The sequence below is a fragment of the Lampetra planeri genome, chromosome 46 (genome assembly GCF_965212315.1).
Source record: "Lampetra planeri chromosome 46, kcLamPlan1.2.h2, whole genome shotgun sequence".
In the NCBI taxonomy this organism is placed as follows: domain Eukaryota; kingdom Metazoa; phylum Chordata; class Hyperoartia; order Petromyzontiformes; family Petromyzontidae; genus Lampetra; species Lampetra planeri.
Genome location: NC_136152.1, coordinates 5,163,819 through 5,188,359, shown reverse-complemented (window position 1 = coordinate 5,188,359; position 24,541 = coordinate 5,163,819). Strand labels below are relative to the sequence as shown.

At 50.6% G+C, this 24,541-nt stretch overlaps 1 protein-coding gene across 2 annotated transcripts in view; it reads right to left on the bottom strand.

Annotated features, from left to right (window-relative positions):
• The window catches only part of LOC144733352 (metalloprotease TIKI1-like), an 87,653-nt gene that overhangs the window by 25,574 nt on the left and 37,538 nt on the right, over window positions 1-24,541 (bottom strand). Inside the window, exon 6 of one of the 2 annotated variants that reach the window (XM_078615213.1) lies at window positions 4,744-4,927. In XM_078615213.1, coding sequence (XP_078471339.1) covers window positions 4,744-4,927 — 184 coding nt within the window. The remainder of the gene's footprint in view (window positions 1-4,743; window positions 4,928-24,541) is intronic. The other variant, XM_078615214.1, reaches the window with a different exon arrangement.

Sequence of the window (24,541 nt, the reverse complement as noted above, 5' to 3'; positions counted from 1 at the left end):
ATCACGACGTTTCGATCGCAACACAAGCAATCGTCGTCAGGTGAAAAATATAGCGGGAGCTGCTGAGGCAGGAATAAATACATGGTGGGAGCGCTCCTAGGGCAGGGAGTTCTAAAGGTTTGAGATGGGTTGTAGCCCAAGGGTCAGTGGGCGGGGCTAGAGATGAAATTTGCATGTCAATGTAGGATCGGTGGCCAAGACTACGTACGGGGGAACCGATGTGTCGATTGTTGGTAGCAACCCACGACTCTACGAGGACGGTATAATCGAATCCAAATCCTGGCCACGGTCCACACACACAAACAACAAATTGAGCCGCCAAAAGCTGAATCAGAACGCAACATTGCTTGGCCACCCCCTAGGTTGCCTCGGCCTAAAACAACGAACTTTTTTTTTCGTTAATTTTTTTTTTCCTCTCACCCGATTTTCAGCGCGCTCGATCAACGTCAGGGGCGCGGTTCGCAAGCGCTCGAATCACGCGCCGAGGCGCCCTTTAAAGGGCGCTCGCTCCAACAACAAAACAGAAAATCCTGGGCTTGGCTGCAGAGGCCTGTCGTGACTAACCCCTTTGTGTTCTACTACTAAACCATGCGAATAGTAGAAGGAGGGGGGGGGGGGGGTGATGGGGGGGGGGCGAGCTCCACTCTTCCACCCCCCCCCCACACCGAACCCCACCAACATTACACAACCCGCTGGTCGCGTTCCCCAGCCACCCATCCCCTCTGTACGCCGTGCCGATGATACGTCCTCTCGCGCGGCGTTAGAATTCCGACGTTTGTTTTCCTTAAGCAGGCGGTGGTGGTGGGTGGGTGGTGGTGGTGGGGGATGTGGATGAGGAGGGGGGGTAAGAAAAATATCTGTCGTGTTGGAATGTGAGTATACAGGGCCCCTTCTTGAAACGCGTGCCCACGATGCGCCACGTACGAAGCCCATGAATGACATCTGAGGCGTGCTCACTTCGTGATGTGCGCGGATACGTTGAACTTCTTTCGCACCGTACGTGGCCAGCCGTGCCTATCAAAGGTGCTGTATTTAGGTATCGATTTTGAACTTTTTTCGCACCGTACGTAGTTAACCGTGCTAATCGGAGGTGCTGCATTTACGTATCGATGTTGAACTTCTTTCGCACCGTACGTAGCCAAGCGTGCTCATCGTAGGTTCTGCGGCAGGAGAGTCTCGGCCCGTACCTGGACATCTGTGAGAAAGAGCTTCATGGCTCATCGGATTTCTCCACAGCCTAAGTAAAGATTCCGATTCTGAATCCCAAGATTAGTTTTTTTTGGCGAGGGTCCTGCCCCCCCAAAAAACTTTCGCTGGTGTCGTTTATTTATGTATTTGTTTGTTTGTTTCGAGCGTGAGACAGAAGCGGAGCACGCCGTGACGAACCCCCCACCCCCACCCCTCCTGCTTGTCGCCTGCGAGCGGAGCGTGGCTCGGCGTCGGCCCGGGCACGAGGGGGTGAGAATGGGGGGGGGGGCCTCCCCCCCCCCCCCCCCCCCCCAGCGTCGAACGCTCACCCCCCACCCCCGGTTGCACGCGAGTACAAAGACCCCCCCCTCCCCTAAACCACGAGTCGGCAACCAAGACAACAACAAGACAACAACAAGACAACAACAACAAGACAACAAGACAACAACAACAAGACAACAACAACAAGACAACAACACGACAACAACACGACGACAACAACAACAAGACAACAACAAGACAACAACACGACGACAACAACAACAAGACAACAACAAGACAACAACAAGACAACAACAACAAGACAACAAGACAACAACAAGACACCAACAAGACAACAACAACAAGCGCCATCGAGAGAGCCGCAATGCTCACACACACTGTGTGAGTGTGCGTGATTCACACGCACACTCACACACGGTGTGTGTGATTCACGCACACACACTCACACACACTGTGTGTGAGTGTGTGTGCGCGTGAATCCGAGACGTTGCTGCATGACGAACGACGTCACGCGCGCGGCGCTTCGAGAGCCGCGTGCCGACGTCGCACCCCGCGTCCTCGACAGAACCGGCGGGGGGGCGAACGCTGCCGGACATCGCCTACGAAGGCCGCCCGTCAGCACGGCGGTCTACGTACGGTGCGACAGAAGTTCCAACGTACACGCGTGGCCGGAGTGGCGCGCGAGGGGATGGGTGGCCAGAGTTGCCGATGTTTACATTCTGCACCACGTTACACCATTTAAGGCTGAGTCTACCTAGGGGCCGTCCATAAATGACGTCACGCGATTTTGGACGTGGCGTGGGGCTGGGTGGGGAGGGGCTGGTCACCCCGTGGTGCCCTTATAAATCTCAACGTTTAACCTACTCACGCCGGCTTGTGCCCGCCCTCACAGTCGGGCATATTTTCGGAATACACCACGCCGCCGTTGACCCTGGCCATTGACCGAGCAACCCAACGTTCCTACCAGCTCCCTCCGCAGGAATGTGTTCATATGCAACTCCATACTTTTCTGCAGAACGCAGAGAAGAGTGTGTCTCATAGTCTGAACAATACTGCATTTCGAACGCGATACTACCGCTTTGTATGTCACCCTTAGCAAAACACCTTGAGAGCAAAATTTTATTTTAACAGATGAGTCCCACCTAAATGCTCTGGAAAAAACTTTTCCTTAATTGTATTTTCTTTTTTATAAATATAATGTTCATAACCAATGGCGGAGCCAGGATGTTCAGGTAGGGGGGGCAATCCCTCCAACAATGAGAAATGATAGAGGAGTTGTTAGTAAGTGAGGAATTGTTAGTAAGTAATGACTTGTCCCTTGCTTTTTATTCGACGCGTGTGCCGCGATGCCGCAGCCGTCGATCGAGGATCGAATTCGAACCGCGTGGTGTGATCGGCATTGCGCTCGCTGAAGGTGTTGATGCCTTCAGCAAAGTCGTGTGCTGTATACGCAACTCCGCACAATTATGTGAGTCACTCATAACCGCTTTGCCGTTACTTATTGCCAATTATGGACTCAGACTATTGTCCTGTAATCTCATAGAGTCCCTGGCACGTAATAACATGCTACACGGTGGCAGTGGGGGTCGCAAAATGCCGATTTATTACTAATAAACCCCAATGATCCGATCGAAATTATGAATTTCGATCGGATCATTGGGGGGGGGGGCACGTGCCACCCCCACTGGCTCCGCCAGTATATATAATCCAATTATCTTTTGCACCCACAAAGCGCAGCACGGTAGCTAGATGTGCACTGCCTCGCCTGGTATACAGGAGGTCTTGGGTTCCATCCTAACCACGACGCCTTTATATTTACACTCTGCACGTTCTCCCTGTGGTCGCGTGGATTTTTATCTCCGGATCCTCCGATTTTTCCCTCCACATTTCGAATCAACGCCACGTGCTTAGAACATTTGTCTGCCATACGTGTCCACGCGACAAGCCACTTCGTTGAACAATCATTTCTGATAACCAGGTGGCATCTGAAAAAGAGCTAAATAGCTCAGTGGGCCTTGCCTGGTGAAATAAAACATTAACATCATGCTAATCTCTCACATTAACACCATGCTAATCTCTCACATTAACATCATGCTAATCTCTCACATTAACATCATGCTAATCTCTCACATTAACACCACGCTAATCTCTCACATTAACATCATGCTAATCTCTCACATTAACACCACGCTAATCTCTCACATTAACACCACGCTAATCTCTCACATTAACACCATGCTAATCTCTCACATTAACACATGCTAATCTCTCACATTAACACCATGCTAATCTCTCACATTAACACCATGCTAATCTCTCACGTTAACATCATGCTAATCTCTCACATTAACATCATGCTAATCTCTCACATTAACATCATGCTAATCTCTCACATTAACATCATGCTAATCTCTCACATTAACATCATGCTAATCTCTCACATTAACACCATGCTAATCTCTCACATTAACATCATGCTAATCTCTCACATTAACATCATGCTAATCTCTCACGTTAACATCATGCTAATCTCTCACATTAACATCATGCTAATCTCCCACATTAACATCATGCTAATCTCTCACATTAACATCATGCTAATCTCTCACATTAACATCATGCTAATCTCTCACGTTAACATAGCCACTTCCGTGCCCTCGTCGAGGAGGCCGCTTTCCTAGCTTACAGTTACATGCTAATCTTTCACATTAACATCACTAGCCCCGCCCACTTCTTTATGACCCTTGGGCTACACCCATTTCAAACCTTTTGAAACAGTCTGCATCAGCAGCAGACCATGCTTTCTCACCTGATGACGGACGCTTGTGTTGCGCCCGAAACGTCGTGATTTATTTGATTTTATACCTACGTGACTTTACCGAAAGAACCAAAGAGTATGGTTTTGCTACAGTCACGAAAGCTTCAAATCAAGATTAAAACTTGTTAGGCTTAGTTTATATTAACCGGGACGGCCGTGCGGGTATCTGACCCGTCGTCAATACTGGGCAAACCAGGGCAGGTGGCAACCATTACCTGGCATGGGTGGAAAAAACCCCGATTTTCCAGCGGCAGGCATCGGATTTTTTTATTTTTTGAACCAATGAAACCGGATTTCCCCCAATCTCAGATGATCGGGTTTAATATAAAAAAGACAATTAAACCCGATTGTAAAACACCCGACTGTGCCACCCTTGTTACCTGGGCCCCACCAGCCCGGTTGGGGGAGGGGGGGGTGCAGTTGCACCGCCTGCACCCCGACTGACCAGCACGTACCTGCCCCGAAGGCGAAGAAGAGGGTGGAGGAGGGGTGAGCGTGCAGGAGGGCCGCCACGCGTCGCCCCATACGCTCGTTGCGCTTCTGGATGAGCTCCGTGCGGAAGTAGCGCTCGGTCTGTGCCGACACGTCCTCCTCCTGCTGCTGCGCGTCTTCCTCCACCACTTCCTCCTCCCCCGCCTGCTTCACAACAACAACAACAACAGCAGCAGTCGCCATTTACCACTCGTTGCTGAGCGATGTCGCCGCAGAGCTTGTGCCAGGCTAGGTGCACTTTGAGGCTATCAGGTGACGTGTGGAAGACTCGCTGACAGGTCACAGGACAGACTCAGGTGTCATGGTTCGACTAAGACACCTGGTGCTCACCACTTGTGCCACCTTGCAGTGTGTTGGGCGCACGGCGTTCCGCTCGTCGTTGTGAGCATCACTCCTCTGCCCTCCGTTGTTGCTGGAGGGCTACTGCCTCCAATTGCCCAGTAGCAGCAGCAGCGTCCTTCACGAGCCGATCTTGACACTGCTGGTACCAGCCATCGGCAATTCCACTCAACTCCACATCCTCCTGTACCACATCAGTCCATATCTCCTCTAGCCCGTTGAGCCCCCTCTATCTGGTCAAACGGAAGCTGCTTGGGCATGCAGTGGCTGGGCATGTAGGTGACATGGCACCAACCAATGCAGCCTCGGCTGCCGGAGGAGCTCGCTGATAGGATTGTGTCCAGGTGTCTTTTAAGGATGTGTGAGCTCCTCACACATGCCAGTCTGGTGAAAGTCAGGGCGGATCGTAAGGCAGGCAGTTTTTAATGTTTCAGAGCCGGTGCAGATGTTCATTCGGAGGGGTTCCACGTTTCGCAAGCGTAGAGAAAGGAGGGCACAACCCTGTGGCCGAGAAGACCCGGGGCTTCATGTGGAGCAAGGCCGTAGCCATGGAGTCAACATTGGGGGGGACCAAATCTTTCAGGGGGTCCTCCCCAGAAAAAAAATCTGAATTTGAAAACTCATTTCCTGCCTAAAATATAAAAAACTAACACATAGGATGGACTTTTTACTTATTTTTTACAATAAATGTCTAATAGTGTATTGTATTACATTGCTCTGTTTTTTTCTTTTTTACCTTTTCTTGTTTCATTGTATGTAATGGCAGAGATTAGGGATTAATAAGTACAACCATAACCACAATCATATATATACAGAAATCTATTTTATAGCAATATATTGGGGGGGGGACATTTTGAGCATATTTAAATATTGGGGGAGCAATAGGGTAGGCAGCTTCCACACGCCGTTACACAGCCGAAGAAAATAAAACGGCGCTCGACTGATCTGAAGACAGACGAAGCAAAGCTCCCCCATGTAGCCTGTACAGAATGTTGGGGCAAGTTCTGTTAGCGAGCCCCTTTGAAGGCCAGCACGGCACACGAGCGGGTGGGTGTCCAGCACCTCGCTCTATTGCCGATGTTTACACACCACACCAGGTACTCATTTGAGGTTGAGTCGACCTAGGGGTGGGTCCAGGAGCGGTTTCAAATAATCGTCACTGGTGCTGGCCGGGAGCAGGATTCGAACCCGGGGTCGCCAAAGTTCGGACCGCTACGCCACGCACGGACACACAGACGCCGAGCGCAGTCAGCAACAGATGGTGGATGTTGTGTCGGTGCGTGGGCCGGGATGCCGCTGGGCTAACGAAGGCTTTGCGCATGCACACACACACACACAGAGAGTCGCAGGTCACACACAGACAGGGCTGACCCCCAGAGCCCTCGCACACACAGAGCGAGCGAGCGAGCGAACGCTCCACCGCAGAGAGAGAGAGAATGATTGATTGGGGAGGGAGGGAGGGGGGGCTTAAGATGTAAACAAAGGCAGCATGAGAGACTCGCAGTCTGAGAATCTGCACCCCACAGCAGCGGACACCCAAAAAAAAGTACGAGCCAAATCGTAGCGTTGCGTGGTTGCGTGTTGTCACCGCGCGTCGTTCGGCACGATGTCCGACGTTCCGCTCCACGCCCCTAGGAGCGCCTTCGGGAACTGTATTGAGCAGCTCGCTTTTTCTCTCTATTGTATCGCATTGCCAGCTGCTGCTGCTGGTGCTGGTGTTGGTGTACGCATGCGCTTGCATGTATCGAGGGCTTTCATTTTCTGTTCCAGGAATTATGTTGGCTACGCCACATTCATCTCGCCTTATTTAGTCCTCGTGGAGTGAAAGTATTTGCGATGGAAAGCCTGACCTTGTACTCCAGTGGTAGTGCCTTACGCCGATGATCGCTCATCCAAGGCAGTCCAGCAACATTCCGGAAAAAACTATCGAGTGAGAAATTCACGCGCAATGTACAGCCCCCCCCCCGCCCGCAACCTCCCCCATCCTTGTCGATCCACTGCTGGATGACCTAAATCTAGATTGGATGATGACCTCTCCGTGCCCTATCTCGCCGTGAGCGGCTGTTTGACCATACTTCACCACGCTAGTTTCCGCAGGTGTCGTCGCTGACCGCTGCCACCACTCCACCCGTTGGAATGTGGGGTAACTAACGAGCGAAGTGCACGGTAAGTTTATCGCGGTGAGTAGCGACGGAAGAGAGATGAAGGAAGCGAGCGGCTGCCGTTGATCGAGCGGAGTGAATCACCCAGCGCTGGATCGTCAATCAACCTGAACCACGTGACATTGAATTTGGAAGCGTGGCGCATATCTCCACGTGATCCACCGACCTTGCATCAAAAGCACCTCACGAACCTCTCGACCAGCGGTGCTTCATTTGCTCAGCTCCCGATTAGCTCGCTTGGCTACGTACGGTGCGAAGGAAGTTCAACGTGCATACCGGAGCAGGCAACACGTGACTCGCGATAGCCACAGTCAGCCTGGATGCCGCATGTGACAATGTTTTCTAGTAGACTGGAATAGGTGGCAAGTGACTCGTAGCGGCCAAAGCCACAGCGCCAGAGACGGACACCGGACAATTGATGTGGTGTGCCGGGTGCGAGATATATTTTGAGAACCGGCTGACACGTAGGCCCTACTCTTGACGTGTTAACATTGCGAAACGGTCAGACGGGCGCTGTCTCGGTGGGGGCTGATTGTCAGTGTCGGGGCAAGAAGCCAAACTCTCCTGAGCGATTCCCTCCTGTGCGGGAGAGAGACACGGACTGACCGTCTGAATGTGATTGAGACCCTGGGAAATGAAAAAAGAAAGTCTCGTGGATGCTTGTTCCTGGGAAGCTGCCCTGCCAGAATGTTTACGCGTGTGTCAGGAACTGAGCCAAAACCTCCCAAGATACTGGGGGTTCCAGTCCCGGGTCAAACGGGTCATTGTGTAGATGCCGTGGAACAAAATTTAAAATGAAACATTTCTGCGAGGAGGAGGAGGGAGGAAGAGGTGATGATGTTCAGCACTTTGTCAATTCACTGGTGAATGGAGGCCTCCCCAGGCAGTGTCGGTCACCAGTTATTTGACCATACTTCACCAGGACGGGGAGTGGGGGTCGGACATCACTCGCCACTGACAACCGCACGGCGGTTTTCGCGGGAGAAGGCCCCGGGCAACGCGGAGCGAAACGTCGGACATCGTGGCCGATAAACCCCCACGAAAGCGCAGGTTAACCCGCCGCTCGCGTTCGCCGCGGCCCGAGAACTCCAGGATCAGAATCAGAACCCACCGGGAGCCTCGGTTCCGCCCCGCGGCGCAATGCAAGCGCCGGCGCTAACCGCCGAGCCCACCGCTCCTTTCAGCCGCCGACTGGAATTAGGGGAGAAGTGGCATGAAAGTGAAAAGGAAACTTAAACAATGGCAACCACAATGGACCAGAGTTCGACGGGGGAGGCGGCGGCGGGGGGGGGGGAGTTTGTGAATAAAGAACTAATGGAATTATTCGTCGAGGGAGAACCGCAACGCTGCGTTAATTGGATTGGGAGCAATGAGCTGAAATTCAGGGTGAAATTAGGGCACGTGTGTCGATACGTGGGTGGGTTTCCGAGGATGGGTGAGGAGAAGCGGGGGTGGTGGTGGGTGGGTGGTTGGGGGGGGCATGAGAGGGTGGGAGGATTGGTGGGTGGGTGGGGCGGCTGGCTGGCTGGGTCGGTTTGAGTCACGCGAGAGGGCCTTTGAATAAATAAATTTCGCGAAAAAAATTGAGACGGTTGCTGTTTTGCGCGAGGCCCGAAGAGTGGCGCGTTCAAGATGTTTGCTAGCAACGCATCTTCCACATGCGGGCGAGGTGGCGGCGGCGTCGGCGGCGGTGGTGGTGGTGGTGGTGGAGGGGTGGCGTGGGGGGCCGGGGGGGGAGGGTTGCGGGCTCACGGGGGTGCACGTGGATGGGACGTGCGGAGAGAAGGACAGATGGACGCGCTGACAAAGCGGATTAAGCTATTTAGAGATCGATGAGCAGGTGACTATAATTCGTACACGGATGGAGAAATTAATAGATTTTTTAAGAGAAAGATGCCCCCCCCCCCCGTTTAGCCTGAGCACGCTGTCGGGGACAGTGCTGTTCGCGAGCGACTTTGGTCAACACCACGCCCGGCCGCCTTTGTCTCCCCAGTGGGTGATGTTTACACACCACACCAGTTGCTTGTTTTAGGCTGAGTCGACCTAGGGGAGGAGGTCCAGGACCGCTTCAGTTCATCGTTACTGGTGTTGTTGGCCGTGAGCGGGAATTGAACTCGGCTCAACCAGCAAACAAAGACAAAGATCCCCCGTATAGCCTAAACAGACTGTTGGGGCAAGTGCTGTTAGCGAGCACCTATGAAGGCCGGCACGACACAGGAGGGGTGGGTGGCCAGCACCACACCCGACCGCCTTTGTCTCCCTAGTTGCGATGTTTACACACAGAACTAGGTACTCATTTTGAGGCTGAGTCGACCAACGAGAGGCCCAGGACCGGTTCAGATAATCGTCACTGGTGTTGGCCGTGAGCGGGAATTGAACTCAGGTGGCCGGGTTACCCACTACCAACACACACACACACAGACGTACGGACACAGTACAGCAGATGAACAAATACACGGACAACAAGATCACCACCGGCATGTGGTCAGATAATACGTTAGCAAACACAGAGCACTCGGGGAAGAGACAATCTTTCTCACACACACAAACACACACCGTTCATAATGGCCTGTCGGAATGTTCGAAAAATTGTCGATAAACACAGACAACCGACGCGCACGCACGGATGCACAAAAATAACAAAAGATTTTCAGTATTCTTCCCCGTGTAGCCTTTAAAAGGCTGCTGGGGCAAGTGGCAGTGTGCTGTTAGCGAGCACCTATGAAGGCCGGCACGGCACGCGAGGTGGGTGGCCAGCACCACGCCCGGCCGCCTTTGTCTCCCCCAGTGGCGATGTTTACACACCGCACCAGCTACTCATTTGAGGCTGAGTCGACCTAGGCGAGGCGCAGGACTGGTTCAGATAATCCGTCACTGGTGTTGGCCGTGAGCGCGAATCGAACTCGGGTTCGCCGGGTTCGTAGCGCAGCGCGCTAACCGCCGCACCACCGCTCCCCACTTGCACTAACACACAGACAAGACAAAGATAAAGATCCCCATATAGCCTGGAACAGACTGTTGGGGCAAGTGCTGTTAGCGAGCACCTATGAAGGCCGGAACGGCACACGAGGGGGTGGGTGGCCAGCACCACGCCCGACCGCCTTTGTCTCCCTAGTGGCAATGTTTATCTCCCTAGTGGCGATGTTTACACACCGCACCAGGTACTCATTTGAGGCTGAGTCGACTTAGGGGAGGGCCCGGGACCGGTTCAGATAATCGTCACTGGTGTTGGCCGTGAGCAGGAATCGAACCTGTGTCGCCTGGTTCATAGCGCAGCGCGCTAACCACTACACTATCGCTCCCCAGACACACACACAAAAACACACACAGACACACAGCGAGACGAGTGGCGATGCTACCGAACGTCTGAGCAAGGGCGAAATGTGCGCGGTTCGGACAAAACGAGGTCAGCGTGCCGAATCGTGGGCTTTGCGCGTGATGGATGGGACAGCGTCAGGCAAAGTCTTGTTCAGGGTTCATTACTCCCATCACTCCGGGGTGGGGGGGGGGTGAAGTGTGGCCTGTTGACACGGTCAGCGCTCGGCGTTGAAGTCCGGCACATCTGGGAAGGACTCGTTCAAGGATGTGCACACACGCGCACGCTCTCACGTACGCACGCTGGCAGAGGTCAAATATTAGCAGTGATTTAAGAGGTTCCCTTTGTAAGTAGTCGGAGGAGGAAGTCAACTTTCTTCTCGGTGTCTATGGGACCTTGTTCAAAAAAATTTATAGGTTTTTTTTTCCCCTTTCTGGCAATGACGCAGGAGGTGTTCAGATGTTCAAACGCCAAATAGAAAACGTTTGCAAGGCATCAAGTCTGCATTAACCACACGTACTTGTGGCGAACATGCAAACGAACATGCTGTGCTAATGTATGCATTGTCTTTGAAACTCATTAGCCTACGCCAGAGACAACCTCCTTTATAGCATTGTCTCACCAGTGTAACACAACAGAACTCCAAAAGGCGAACACTACAACGACAATGCAAGTTTCAGAGCATGTACAAAGCTCGGCTTGAGCAGTGTTTAAACATCTAACCATCGGTTTTATTGCCAGAAAGAGTACAACCTTTTCCTATTTTTCAAACTTTGATACCGGCAAAAATGGTCCCACAGATTAAAGCGTTGATGTTCGTCTGTCCGTCTGCCTCTGTCTGTCTGCCTCCCCTTTCCATCCGTATGTCTGTCTGCCCATCGATGTGTCTACCTGCCTGCCTCGCCTGTCCATCTGTCCGCCATGCTGATGACGTCGTTACACGCTATCACCACGTGATCCCGATCACAAGCTCACGTGATGCACCGTCCTCATTATCATCAGCAGCAGCCATGAATAATCCACTGCTGGATGACGGCTTATCTGTCAAGCTCCTGCGACGTCACAAATGTACCCAGCAGCCTGCGTACGAGCTGAATTAATCGCTCCATCCCCTCAATGAGGGCCCACTCAGAAATTATTCGCCTGAAAAAAAATCATCAAAATCCGAAATGTAAAACTGTTCAATTTGAACCATCATGACTAATCGACCGACAGAATATTTTAGTTAAAAAAAAGATCGTTTGGAAAATAAAAGACGGGCGTGTTAAAAATCGACACGCAGAATATTTTAGTTAAAAAAGAAACCGGTGTTCAAAAAAATGTGAACCTCTGGAAACCACCGAAAAGAGGGAGTTGTCAAAAGAATTCCCGGAGACAAACGCCCGTGTGTTCGAGTCGGGGAGTTCCTCTCCTGAGACCAGGGCGGTGACAATGCCGCTTGTGCCAATGACGGAACCTCTGAACGCACAGCGGGCTCGCTGCCGTGTCAGACGTATCACAATTATGGAATCATAGTCCAGGGGTTCCGCGTTAGTTCGGCTCAACAGATTACCGTGGCGAGAGCGATTAGCACATTCATTTCACAAATTAACCGGAGCAAATTGTTGAAAAATACAAATTGTTGAGTAACCGCGTGCCGTGTAATTTAGATCGTGCAACCTCTGCTTGTCCGTTCACCCATCACCTACCCCAGTAAACAACGAGGAAGGAGTGGCTTGTGGGACAAATCCAACCTCTACGGTGCGAAATTGCTCCTCCAAAGCGGCCTCCATTCACTCTCACAAGATACAGTGAGGGAAAAAAGTATTTGATCCCCTGCTGATTTTGTACGTTTGCCCACTGACAAATAAAGGATCAGTCTATAAGTTTAATGGTAGGTTTATTTGAACAGTGAGAGACAGATTAACAACAACAAAATCCAGAAAAACGCATGTCAAAAATGTTATAAATTGATTTGCATTTTAATGAGGGAAATAAGTATTTGCCCCCCTCTGCAAAACATGACTTAGTACTTTGTGGCAAAACCCTTGTTGGCAATCACAGAGGTCAGACGTTTCTTGTAGTTGGCCACCAGGTTTGCACACATCTCAGGAGTGATTTTGTCCCACTCCTCTTTGCAGATCTTCTCCAAGTCATTAAGGTTTCGAGGCTGACGTTTGGCAACTCGAACCTTCAGCTCCCTCCACAGATTTTCTATGGGATTAAGGTCTGGAGACTGGCTAGGCCACTCCAGGACCTTAATGTGCTTCTTCTTGAGCCACTCCTTTGTTGCCTCGGCCGTGTGTTTTGGGTCATTGTCATGCTGGAATACCCATCCACGACCCATTTTCAATGCCCTGGCTGATGGAAGGAGGTTCTCACCCAAAATTTGACGGTACATGGCCCCGTCCATCATCCCGTGAAGTTGTCCTGTCCCCTTAGCAGAAAAACACCCCCAAAGCATACTGTTTCCACCTCCATGTTTGACGGTGGGGATGGTGTTCTTGGGGTCATAGGCAGCATTCCTCCTCCTCCAAACACGGCGAGTTGAGTTGATGCCAAAGAGCTCCATTTTGGTCTCATCTGACCACAACACTTTCACCCAGTTGTCCTCTGAATAATTCAGATGTTCATTGGCAAACTTCAGACGGGCATGTATATGTGCTTTCTTGAGCAGGGGGACCTTGCAGGCGCTGCAGGATTTCAGTCCTTCACGGCGTAGTGTGTTACCAACTGTTTTCTTGGTGACTATGGTCCCAGCTGCCTTGAGATCATTGACAAGATCATCCCGTGTAGTTCTGGGCTGATTCCTCACCGTTCTCATGATCATTGCAACTCCACGAGGTGAGATCTTGCCGAGGAAGATTGACAGTTCTTTTGTGTTTCTTCCATTTGCGAATAATCGCACCAACTGTTGTCACCTTCTCACTAATCTGCTTGGCAATGGTCTAGTAGCCCATTCCAGCCTTGTGTAGGTCTACAATATTGTCCCTGACATCCTTGGAGAGCTCTTTGGTCTTGGCCATGATGGAACATTTGGAATCTGATTGATTGATTGCTTCTGTGAACAGGTGTCTTTCATACGGTAACAAGCTGAGATTAGGAGCACTCCCTTTAAGAGTGTGTTCCTAACCTCAGCTCGTTACCTGTATAAAAGACACCTGGGAGCCAGAAATCTTTCTGATTGAGAGGGGATCAAATACTTATTTCCCTCATTAAAATGCAAATCAATTTATAACATTTCTGACATGCGTTTTTCTGGATTTTGTTGTTGTTATTCTGTCTCTCACTGTTCAAATAAACCTACCATTACAATTATAGACTGATCATTTCGTTGTCAGTGGGCAAACGTACAAAATCAGCAGGGGATCAAATACTTTTTTTCCCTCACGGTACCTGTTAGCTCTAAGTAACTCTCACAGCTATATGTTAGCTTTAAGTAACTCTCATAGACATCTGTTAAATATAAACCTCACAGAGATATGTTAGCTATAAATTCCACAGAGACGTGTTAGCTATAAGTCATTCTCACAGCGATATTTATGCTCTAATTGACTCTAATATAGATATGCTAGCTCCAAGTAACTCCCACAAAGAACGGTTGGCTATAAGTAACTTTCATACAGATGTCTTAGCTATTCGTAACTTTCACAGAGAAGTGTTAGCTCTAAGTGACTCTCACAGAGACATGTGAGCTCTAAGTGACTCACACAGAGACCTGTCAGCTCTAAGTGACTCTCACAGAGACCTGTGAGCTCTAAGTGACTCACACAGAGACCTGTGAGCTCTAAGTGACTCTCACAGAGACCTGTGAGCTCTAAGTCACTCAAACAGAGACCTGTGAGCTCTAAGTGACTCTCAGAGAGACCTGTCAGCTCTAAGTGACTCTCACAGATACCTGTGAGCTCTAAGTGACTCACACAGATACCTGTGAGCTCTAAGTGACTCACACAGAGACCTGTCAGCTCTAAGTGACTCTCACAGAGACCTGTCAGCTCTAAGTGACTCACACAGAGACCTGTGAGCTCTAAGTGACTCTCACAGAGACCTGTGAGCTCTAACTGACTCACACAGAGACCTGTCAGCTCTAAGTGACTCACACAGAGAACTGTCAGCTCTAAGTGACTCACACAGAGACCTGTCAGCTCTAAGTGACTCACACAGAGACCTGTCAGCTCTTATTGACTCACACAGAGACATGTCAGCTCTAAGTGACGCACACAGAGACCTGTGAGCTCTAAGTGACTCACACAGAGACCTGTGAGCTCTAAGTGACTCTCACAGAGACCTGTCAGCTCTAAGTGACTCTCACAGAGACCTGTCAGCTCTAAGTGACTCACACAGAGACCTGTCAGCTCTAAGTGACTCACACAGAGACATGTCAGCTCTAAGTGACTCGCACAGAGACCTGTCAGCTCTAAGTGACTTACACAGAGACCTGTCAGCTCTAAGTGACTTACACAGAGACCTGTGAGCTCTAAGTGACGCACACAGAGACCTGTCAGCTCTAAGTGACGCACACAGAGACCTGTCAGCTCTAAGTGACGTACACAGAGACATGTCAGCTCTAAGTGACTCGCACAGAGACCTGTCAGCTCTAAGTGACTTACACAGAGACCTGTCAGCTCTAAGTGACTTACACAGAGACCTGTCAGCTCTAAGTGACTCTCACAGAGACCTGTCAGCTCTAAGTGACTTACACAGAGACCTGTCAGCTCTAAGTGACTCGCACAGAGACCTGTCAGCTCTAAGTGACTTACACAGAGACCTGTCAGCTCTAAGTGACTCGCACAGAGACCTGTCAGCTCTAAGTGACTCACACAGAGACCTGTGAGCTCTAAGTGACTCACACAGAGACCTGTCAGCTCTAAGTGACTCGCACAGAGACCTGTCAGCTCTAAGTGACTCACACAGAGACCTGTGAGCTCTAAGTGACTCACACAGAGACCTGTCAGCTCTAAGTGACTCTCACAGAGACCTGTCAGCTCTAAGTGACTCACACAGAGACCTGTCAGCTCTAAGTGACTCACACAGAGACCTGTCAGCTCTAAGTGACTCACACAGAGACCTGTGAGCTCTAAGTGACTCACACAGAGACCTGTGAGCTCTAAGTGATTCTCACAGAGACCTGTCAGCTCTAAGTGACTCACACAGAGACCTGTGAGCTCTAAGTGACTCTCACAGAGACCTGTGAGCTCTAAGTGATCACACAGAGACCTGTTAGCTCTAAGTGACTCACACAGAGACCTGTGAGCTCTAAGTGACTCACACAGAGACCTGTGAGCTCTAAGTGACTCACACAGAGACCTGTTAGCTCTAAGTGACTCTCACAGAGACCTGTGAGCTCTAAGTGACTCTCACAGAGACCTGTGAGCTCTAAGTGACTCACACAGAGACCTGTGAGCTCTAAGTGACTCTCACAGAGACCTGTGAGCTATTAGTAACTCACACAGAGACCTGTCAGCTCTAAGTGACTCACACAGAGATCTGTGAGCTCTAAGTGACTCTCACAGAGACCTGTGAGCTCTAAGTGACTCACACAGAGACCTGTGAGCTCTAAGTGACTCACACAGAGACCTGTGAGCTCTAAGTGACTCACACAGAGACCTGTGAGCTCTAAGTGACTCACACAGAGGCCTGTCAGCTCTAAGTGACTCACACAGAGACCTGTCAGCTCTAAGTGACTCACACAAAGACCTGTGAGCTCTAAGTGACTCACACAGCGACCTGTCAGCTCTAAGTGACTCATACAGAGACCTGTCAACTCTAAGTGACTCACACAGAGACCTGTGAGCTCTAAGTGACTCACACAGAGACCTGTCAGCTCTAAGTGACTCTCACAGAGACCTGTGAGCTCTAAGTGACTCACACAGAGACCTGTGAGCTCTAAGTGACTCTCACAGAGACCTGTCAGCTCTAAGTGACACACACAGAGACCTGTCAACTCTAAGTGACTCACACAGAGACCTGTGAGCTCTAAGTGACTCTCACAGAGACCTGCCAGCTCTAAGTGACTCACACAGAGACTTGTGAGCTCTAAGTGACTCACACAGAGACCTGTGAGCTCTAAGTGACTCTCACAGAGACCTGTGAGCTCTAAGTGACTCACACAGAGACCTGTGAGCTCTAAGTGACTCACACAGAGACCTGTCAGCTCTAAGTGACTCACACAGAGACCTGTCAGCTCTAAGTGACTCACACAGAGACCTGCGAGCTCTAAGTGATTCTCACAGAGACCTGTCAGCTCTAAGTGACTCACACAGAGACCTGTGAGCTCTAAGTGACTCTCACAGAGACCTGTGAGCTCTAAGTGATCACACAGAGACCTGTTAGCTCTAAGTGACTCACACAGAGACCTGTGAGCTCTAAGTGACTCACACAGAGACCTGTGAGCTCTAAGTGACTCACACAGAGACCTGTTAGCTCTAAGTGACTCTCACAGAGACCTGTGAGCTCTAAGTGACTCTCACAGAGACCTGTGAGCTCTAAGTGACTCACACAGAGACCTGTGAGCTCTAAGTGACTCTCACAGAGACCTGTGAGCTCTTAGTAACTCACACAGAGACCTGTCAGCTCTAAGTGACTCACACAGAGATCTGTGAGCTCTAAGTGACTCTCACAGAGACCTGTGAGCTCTAAGTGACTCACACAGAGACCTGTGAGCTCTAAGTGACTCACACAGAGACCTGTGAGCTCTAAGTGACTCACACAGAGACCTGTCAGCTCTAAGTGACTCGCACAGAGACCTGTCAGCTCTAAGTGACTCACACAGAGACCTGTGAGCTCTAAGTGACTCACACAGAGACCTGTCAGCTCTAAGTGACTCTCACAGAGACCTGTCAGCTCTAAGTGACTCACACAGAGACCTGTCAGCTCTAAGTGACTCACACAGAGACCTGTCAGCTCTAAGTGACTCACACAGAGACCTGTGAGCTCTAAGTGACTCACACAGAGACCTGTGAGCTCTAAGTGATTCTCACAGAGACCTGTCAGCTCTAAGTGACTCACACAGAGACCTGTGAGCTCTAAGTGACTCTCACAGAGACCTGTGAGCTCTAAGTGATCACACAGAGACCTGTTAGCTCTAAGTGACTCACACAGAGACCTGTGAGCTCTAAGTGACTCACACAGAGACCTGTGAGCTCTAAGTGACTCACACAGAGACCTGTTAGCTCTAAGTGACTCTCACAGAGACCTGTGAGCTCTAAGTGACTCTCACAGAGACCTGTGAGCTCTAAGTGACTCACACAGAGACCTGTGAGCTCTAAGTGACTCTCACAGAGACCTGTGAGCTCTAAGTGACTCACACAGAGACCTGTGAGCTCTAAGTGACTCACACAGAGACCTGTGAGCTCTAAGTGACTCACACAGAGACCTGTGAGCTCTAAGTGACTCACACAGAGGCCTGTCAGCTCTAAGTGACTCACACAGAGACCTGTCAGCTCTAAGTGACTCACACAAAGACCTGTGAGCTCTAAGTGACTCACACAGAGACCTGTCAGCTCTAAGTGACTCACACAGAGACCTGTCAGCTCTAAGTGACTCACACAAAGACCTGTCAGCTCTAAGTGACTCATACAGAGACCTGTCAGCTCTAAGTGACTCATACAGAGACCTGTCAACTCTAAGTGACTCACACAGAGACCTGTGAGCTCTAAGTGACTCACACAGAGACCTGTCAGCTCTAAGTGACTCTCACAGAGACCTGTGAGCTCTAAGTGACTCACACAGAGACCTGTGAGCTCTAAGTGACTCTCACAGAGACCTGTCAGCTCTAAGTGACTCACACAGAGACCTGTCAACTCTAAGTGACTCACACAGAGACCTGTGAGCTCTAAGTGACTCTCACAGAGACCTGCCAGCTCTAAGTGACTCACACAGAGACTTGTGAGCTCTAAGTGACTCACACAGAGACCTGTGAGCTCTAAGTGACTCTCACAGAGACCTGTGAGCTCTAAGTGACTCACACAGAGACCTGTGAGCTCTAAGTGACTCACACAGAGACCTGTCAGCTCTAAGTGACTCACACAGAGACCTGTCAGCTCTAAGTGACTCACACAGAGACCTGCGAGCTCTAAGTGATTCTCACAGAGACCTGTCAGCTCTAAGTGACTCACACAGAGACCTGTGAGCTCTAAGTGACTCTCACAGAGACCTGTGAGCTCTAAGTGATCACACAGAGACCTGTTAGCTCTAAGTGACTCACACAGAGACCTGTGAGCTCTAAGTGACTCACACAGAGACCTGTGAGCTCTAAGTGACTCACACAGAGACCTGTTAGCTCTAAGTGACTCTCACAGAGACCTGTGAGCTCTAAGTGACTCTCACAGAGACCTGTGAGCTCTAAGTGACTCACACAGAGACCTGTGAGCTCTAAGTGACTCTCACAGAGACCTGTGAGCTCTTAGTAACTCACACAGAGACCTGTCAGCTCTAAGTGACTCACACAGAGATCTGTGAGCTCTAAGTGACTCTCACAGAGACCTGTGAGCTCTAAGTGACTCACACAGAGACCTGTGAGCTCTAAGTGACTCACACAGAGACCTGTGAGCTCTAAGTGACTCACACAGAGACCTGTGAGCTCTAAGTGACTCACACAGAGGCCTGTCAGCTCTAAGTGACTCACACAGAGACCTGTCAGCTCTAAGTGACTCACACAAAGACCTGTGAGCTCTAAGTGACTCACACAGAGACCTGTCAGCTCTAAGTGACTCACACAGAGACCTGTCAGCTCTAAGTGACTCACACAAAGACCTGTCAGCTCTAAGTGACTCATACAGAGACCTGTCAGCTCTAAGTGACTCATACAGAGACCTGTCAACTCTAAGTGACTCACACAGAGACCTGTGAGCTCTAAGTGACTCACACAGAGACCTGTCAGCTCTAAGTGACTCTCACAGAGACCTGTGAGCTCTAAGTGACTCACACAGAGACCTGTGAGCTCTAAGTGACTCTCACAGAGACCTGTCAGCTCTAAGTGACTCACACAGAGACCTGTCAACTCTAAGTGACTCACACAGAGACCTGTGAGCTCTAAGTGACTCTCACAGAGACCTGCCAGCTCTAAGTGACTCACACAGAGACTTGTGAGCTCTAAGTGACTCACACAGAGACCTGTGAGCTCTAAGTGACTCTCACAGAGACCTGTGAGCTCTAAGTGACTCACACAGAGACCTGTGAGCTCTAAGTGACTCACACAGAGACCTGTCAGCTCTAAGTGACTCACACAGAGACCTGTCAGCTCTAAGTGACTCACACAGAGACCTGCGAGCTCTAAGTGACTCACACAGAGACCTGTGAGCTCTAAGTGACTCACACAGAGACCTGTCAGCTCTAAGTGACTCACACAGAGACCTGTCAGCTCTAAGTGACTCACACAGAGACCTGTCAGCTCTAAGTGACTCACACAGAGACCTGTGAGCTCTAAGTGACTCACACAGAGACCTGTGAGCTCTAAGTGACTCACACAGAGACCTGTGAGCTCTAAGTGAATCACACAGAGACCTGTCAGCTCTAAGTGACTCACACAGAGACCTGTCAGCTCTAAGTGACTCACACAAAGACATGTGAGCTCTAAGTGACTCACACAGAGACCTGTGAGCTCTAAGTGACTCACACAGAGACCTGTCAGCTCTAAGTGACTCACACAGAGACCTGTGAGCTCTAAGTGACTCACACAGAGACCTGTTAGCTCTAAGTGACTCTCAGAGCTATCTGCTAACGATAAGTAACTTTCACACAGATGTGTTAGCTCTTAGTAACTTTCATAGATACCTGTTAGCTTTAAGTAACTCTAATAGAGATGTGTTAGCTATAAGTAACTATCATATAGATGTGTGAGCTATAAGTAACTCTCAGAGCTATCTGCTAGCGATAAGTATCTCCCAGAGAGATAGGTTAGCTACACGTAACTCTCACAGAGACCCGTTATCTAAAGCCACCTCAATGACACTCATGTGGTATCATGAGCAGGTACCGGGCTCCGTGTGGATCTGTGGTGTAACCCCAACAAGCACTGGGAACGTGAAGCCCCCGACTCGCCAACTCCCCCCAGCGCGTCTCTGTGCCCCGGGTCTCGAGGGACCTCCGGCGGCGCTGCTGGGCGAAGATTAAAGCCGCGAAGGGAACATTCCCCTGGGCACTACAGCGACCCCCCCCCCTCCACCACCGATTCATTACAAACACCTGCGCTGCGGATTATGACAGATTGAGTGCGAGACGGGGCAATGAAGTGTTGATCCATTTTTCAAGGCAGCGATGTATATGGCATCTATGTAACAACGGCGGTGTATATGTGGGGGGCGGTGGTGCGGCGGTTAGCGCTACGGAACCCCGTGACCCGGGTTCGAATCCCGCTCACGGCTAATACCGGTGACGATTTTCTGAAGCGGTCAGGGGCCTACTCCCCTAGGTCGATTTAGCCTCAAATGAGTAGCTGGTGCGGTGTGTAGGCATCACCGCTAGGGAGACAAAGGCGGCCGAGCGTGGAGTGGGCCACCCGCCCCCTCGTGTGCCGTGCCGGCCTTCATAAGTGCTCGCTAACAGCATTTGACCCAACAGTCCGTTAAGGCTATAATATGGGGATATTTGTCTTTGGTGGTCTATAAAGGTGCAGCCTTGCAAATGCAGGCTAATGCCGGTGCCCGCGGTAGGGAACACGCAAGAGAGAGCTATAGAGAGCCCCCAGACCAGTGGTTCTTAACTTATACTGCAGCCTTGCACTCCTTTGATTCTCGATCGTAATAAAATGTAATGATAATTAATACATAGGGTTTGATGAAACAAAGTAGTTGTATCATGGGACCTCCTTTGCCAGTGAAGTACCGGTAAGTACGCTGGACACCCAGGTTGAGGCACACGTATCTTTATTACAAGTTGTCGGTACAGGACAGCACTAGAGGGGGTAGCGGCCCCCTCACCCGGATAACTGGGGATACCCCCTAGCTAATCCTGACCTACTCCCAAGTCCTCCACTAACGGGCTAGGGGAGGCTAACTGGCCCGACACTGGTGAGTCGGGCTACGGTCTCCGGAGTCCCAGGGTACTGACCCTGGTTCACGGAACCACGCCTCTGGCTCGATCCTCCGCAGCCCTTACAAGGGCGGCGTCGAGGGGAGTCCAGGGCTTCTAACTAGAAGATCTTCCTTCTTCCTCCTTCGTTCCCAGACTGAGCCACGAGCTCTCTCTGTCCTCCCCCTTTATACCCCCCGTCAGGATCACAACCCCCCAGGCTGCCTGATGCGGACGTCGCTGCGGGCACCCCCCCCCCGTGTACTCCCGGAGCTCCGCCCACTGTGTTTGTTACCCGTTGGATCCCATGCACCTACAGCCCTCCCGTAACAACCCTACACCAGTACCAAAATATGAGAATAGAGTTTTCCCCTTTTTTTCTGGCAACAAAACTGAAACCTTTTAACAAGGAATCATGTCTACATTAACCACAATACTTGTGGTCAGAATGCAAACAAAAAACATACTCTAATGCAGACAGGATTCCTTGTAGCTGCTCACCCCGAGCTCTCATTACTCTGATAGTACATTGTCTTTGTGCTGTACGCCTTTTGGCGTCCTCTGGTCTAACACCGTTTGAGACGAGGCTCAAAAGATGGTGTGGACCAATCAGTTTAACAGACAATTCATATATTATCAGTGTTTTGTTTGCATTCTGACCACAAGTATTGTGGTTAATGCAGACATGATTCCCTGCTAAAAGGTTTCAGTTTTGTTACCAGAAAAAAAGGGGGAAACCCCTATTCTCAAAGTAGTCGTACTTTCGTGCCCGTGCTTAATTTGTGTCTTCGATGATTTTCCTTCTAAAAAGATCTGGCCACGTCTCGCACCCCCAGGGAGGGCATCTCGCACCCCCAGGGCGTGCTTGCACCCCGAGTAAAGATCCATTGCCCCTAAACACCCGATGGTATTTTTAGCCCCACTTCTACCACGCTGGCCAGACACCCTTTGAAAAAGGCAGCAGCACCCACACTTTACTGCATTGCACGCGACCTGCTGAAACATGTTTTACACCGCTGGGGTGTACAGAGGCTGTGGGATGAAAAAAAACTCCCCCCCCCCCTCCGCCGTTGTTTCAACTTCCGTGCCGGGGGGAGATCGAATCGAATCGGCGACCCTCCGGATCGCAAGTCCGGCGGTTAACACCGCCACTTTGGCAGCCTCGAATGGCACGTGATGATCACCATTGCCGTCGTTATTAATTGTCTCTGAGTTACTCCACTGCTGGATGAGGACGGACTCTCCATGCTAACCCGCCGGGCGATGGTGGGTTGTTTTGCAATACCTCTTCACGCTGGTCAGTGCGGGTCGATGATTTGGGGGCGGGCAAGACCGGTTGGGATATCACTCGCCGCCGATGTTAGCCGTGGCCGGGAATTTAACTGAGATCACTGGGTTCACTTACAAACTCGCAAACAATAACTTATGAGCAATGTAAGCCGGTGATGCAACCTTCCAAGGTGTGTGTGTGTGCATGTGTGTGGTCGGATTATATCAATTGCTGTTAGCGAGCACCTAAAACAAAACGTGGCAATTAGTGACCACTTCAGCACACCGGTTGTGTGTTTGATGAGAACATCCGAATGTATATATAGGGGACAGCAGAGCTTGAGGAATTGTTGGCACCGGCTCGCTGCATGAATGCTGCTGCCTTGCTGCTCGTCTGTCGTACCCTCGTCGTGCCTCCGAGTCTCGCTCGCTCTCTCGCTCTCTGCTCGTTCTGTACACCCACAAATTCGTCTGTGATCTGAACGATGAAAAGATGCTGCAAGGTGACACTGACGGCTCTGTGCTTTTCCGGTGTTCAGGGGCCTGCTCAAGGCGCGGCTCTGGCTGGAGCACGCCATGTACCACACACATGTCGGTGATGTGCGCGTCTTCTTCGAACGTTGGGGGGAGGGGCGGAAAAGCCCTCTGTACCAGCGTGGACGGCACCCTCGTGTTCACCTTCTGTAGCGCTCGCTCGTCGCCGTGGCGCGCGCGATGAACACCACCATCACCACCACGTGACTTTTATTTCGTGTTGTGCGTTTGTTATTTGTGTTGCTGGTGACTTTGTGTATTTCGTATCAGAATCGCCTCCAGTGCTGTTACTGCTGGCGGCAATAAAAGTTGTTTAAAGGTCAAACGTCTCTCTCTCGCTCTCTCTCGCTCTCCGCGTTACAAGTCAACGTCATTCGACCTTCTTTGCGCCCTCGCTTCAACGAGGAGACTCGCCCGACAAGTCGCGCCGACCCCGATGTAAGACGTCTGTCGGCAAGGGACCCGGCTGGGAGGCGCAGCCGAGTTGCGTGAACCGCGCGTGGAACCGGGACTCAAGTTATGAAATAAACACGGCAGAGGAGAGCAGTTTATCATCCATAATACAGGCTGTCGCCTGATGAAGGTAGTTGTAATTACTGACGAAACGTCGTACTCAGATTGTAAATGGTTGTGGCTTGGTTCTCCAACACACCGGTTTGCTGTACTAGTATACTACACTATACACTACATTATACACTACAATACTATACACTACACTATACACTACATTATACACTACAATACTATACACTACACTATACACTACATTATACACTACACTACTATACACTACACTATAAACTACACTACTATACACTACACTATACACTACACTACACACTAGTGCTGTACTCGTGACGAATTGGCCACGTTCTGTTTACGTGACAACCCTTACTAATTGGCTGTGTCGGGTGGTGGCGGGTTTAACGACACATTGATATATTTACGCGATCTAACCCCAAAAAAACCTGCATTATGGAGGAGAGCAGGTTAGGGTGCTTATCCATTAAAAAGTGATAATAATAATAATTATTATATAATTAGTTCGCTTATTTACCCAGGAAAGGCTGAAAACGCCGTTTTCTTGCCGGCTCCTGCCAAGTTACGTCAATCCGGAGCGATGTTGTTCCCCCCCCCCACGTGCGTCATCCC